The sequence below is a fragment of the Chiloscyllium plagiosum genome, unplaced genomic scaffold (assembly GCF_004010195.1).
Source record: "Chiloscyllium plagiosum isolate BGI_BamShark_2017 unplaced genomic scaffold, ASM401019v2 scaf_57012, whole genome shotgun sequence".
NCBI lineage: Eukaryota > Metazoa > Chordata > Chondrichthyes > Orectolobiformes > Hemiscylliidae > Chiloscyllium > Chiloscyllium plagiosum.
The window spans coordinates 1,716-2,690 of NW_025183829.1; the positions used below are offsets into that span (position 1 = coordinate 1,716).

A 975-nucleotide genomic window follows, 5' to 3' on the forward strand; every position below is an offset into this window, starting at 1 on the left:
AAGAACAGTCAGTGTTGAGGTGTAGGAAATGTGAAGAACAGTCGGTGTTGAGGTGTAGGGAACGTGAAGAACAGTCGGTGTGGTGTAGGGAACGTGAAGAACAGTCGGTGTTGTGGTGTAGGGAACGTGAAGAACAGTCGGTGTTGTGGTGTAGGGAACGTAAAGAACAGTCAGTGTTGAGGTGTAGGAAACGTGAAGATCAGTCGGTGTTGTGGTGTAGGGAACGTGAAGAACAGTCGGTGTGGCGTAGGGAACGTGAAGAACAGTCTGTGTTGTGGTGTAGGGAACGTGAAGAACAGTCGGTGTGGTGTAGGGAACGTGAAGAACAGTCGGTGTTGTGGTGTAGGGAACGTGAAGAACAGTCGGTGTTGAGGTGTAAGTAACGTGAAGAACAGTCGGTGTTGAGGTGTACGTAACGTGAAGAACAGTCGGTGTTGAGGTGTAGGAAACGTGAAGAACAGTCAGTGTTGAGGTGTACGAAACGTGAAGAACAGTCGGTGTTGTGGTGTAGGAAACGTGAAAACAGTCAGTGTTGAGGTGTGCGAAACATGAAGAACAGTCGGTGTTGTGGTGTAGGAAATGTGAAGAACAGTCGGTGTTGAGGTTTAGGGAACGTGAAGAACAGTCAGTGTTGACGTGTACGAAACGTGAAGAACAGTCGGTGTTGTGGTGAAGGAAATGTGAAGAACAGTCGGTGTTGAGGTGTAGGGAACGTGAAGAACAGTCAGTGTTGTGATGTAGGGAACGTGAAGAACAGTCGGTGTTGTGGTGTAGGAAACGTGAAGAACAGTCAGCGTTGTGGTGTCGGAAACGTGAAGAACAGTCGGTGTTGAGGTGTAGGGAACGTGAAGAACAGTCGGTGTTGAGGTGTAGGGAACGTGAAGAACAGTCGGTGTTGAGTAGGAAACGTGAAGAACAGTCGGTGTTGACATGTACAAAACCTGAAGAACAGTCGGTGTTGTGGTGTAGGAAACG

The 975-nt window shown here is 48.5% G+C and overlaps 1 protein-coding gene across 1 annotated transcript in view; it reads right to left on the reverse strand.

The window, feature by feature from the left end:
• Nucleotides 1-969, reverse strand: part of LOC122545498 (integumentary mucin C.1-like) — a gene marked incomplete at its 3' end in the record, with an annotated part of 2,654 nt that extends 1,685 nt beyond the window's left edge. Inside the window, exon 1 of the mRNA XM_043684499.1 lies at nucleotides 681-969. Coding sequence (XP_043540434.1) covers nucleotides 681-932 — 252 coding nt within the window. The remainder of the gene's footprint in view (nucleotides 1-680) is intronic.
• Nucleotides 970-975: the final 6 nt, after the last annotated feature.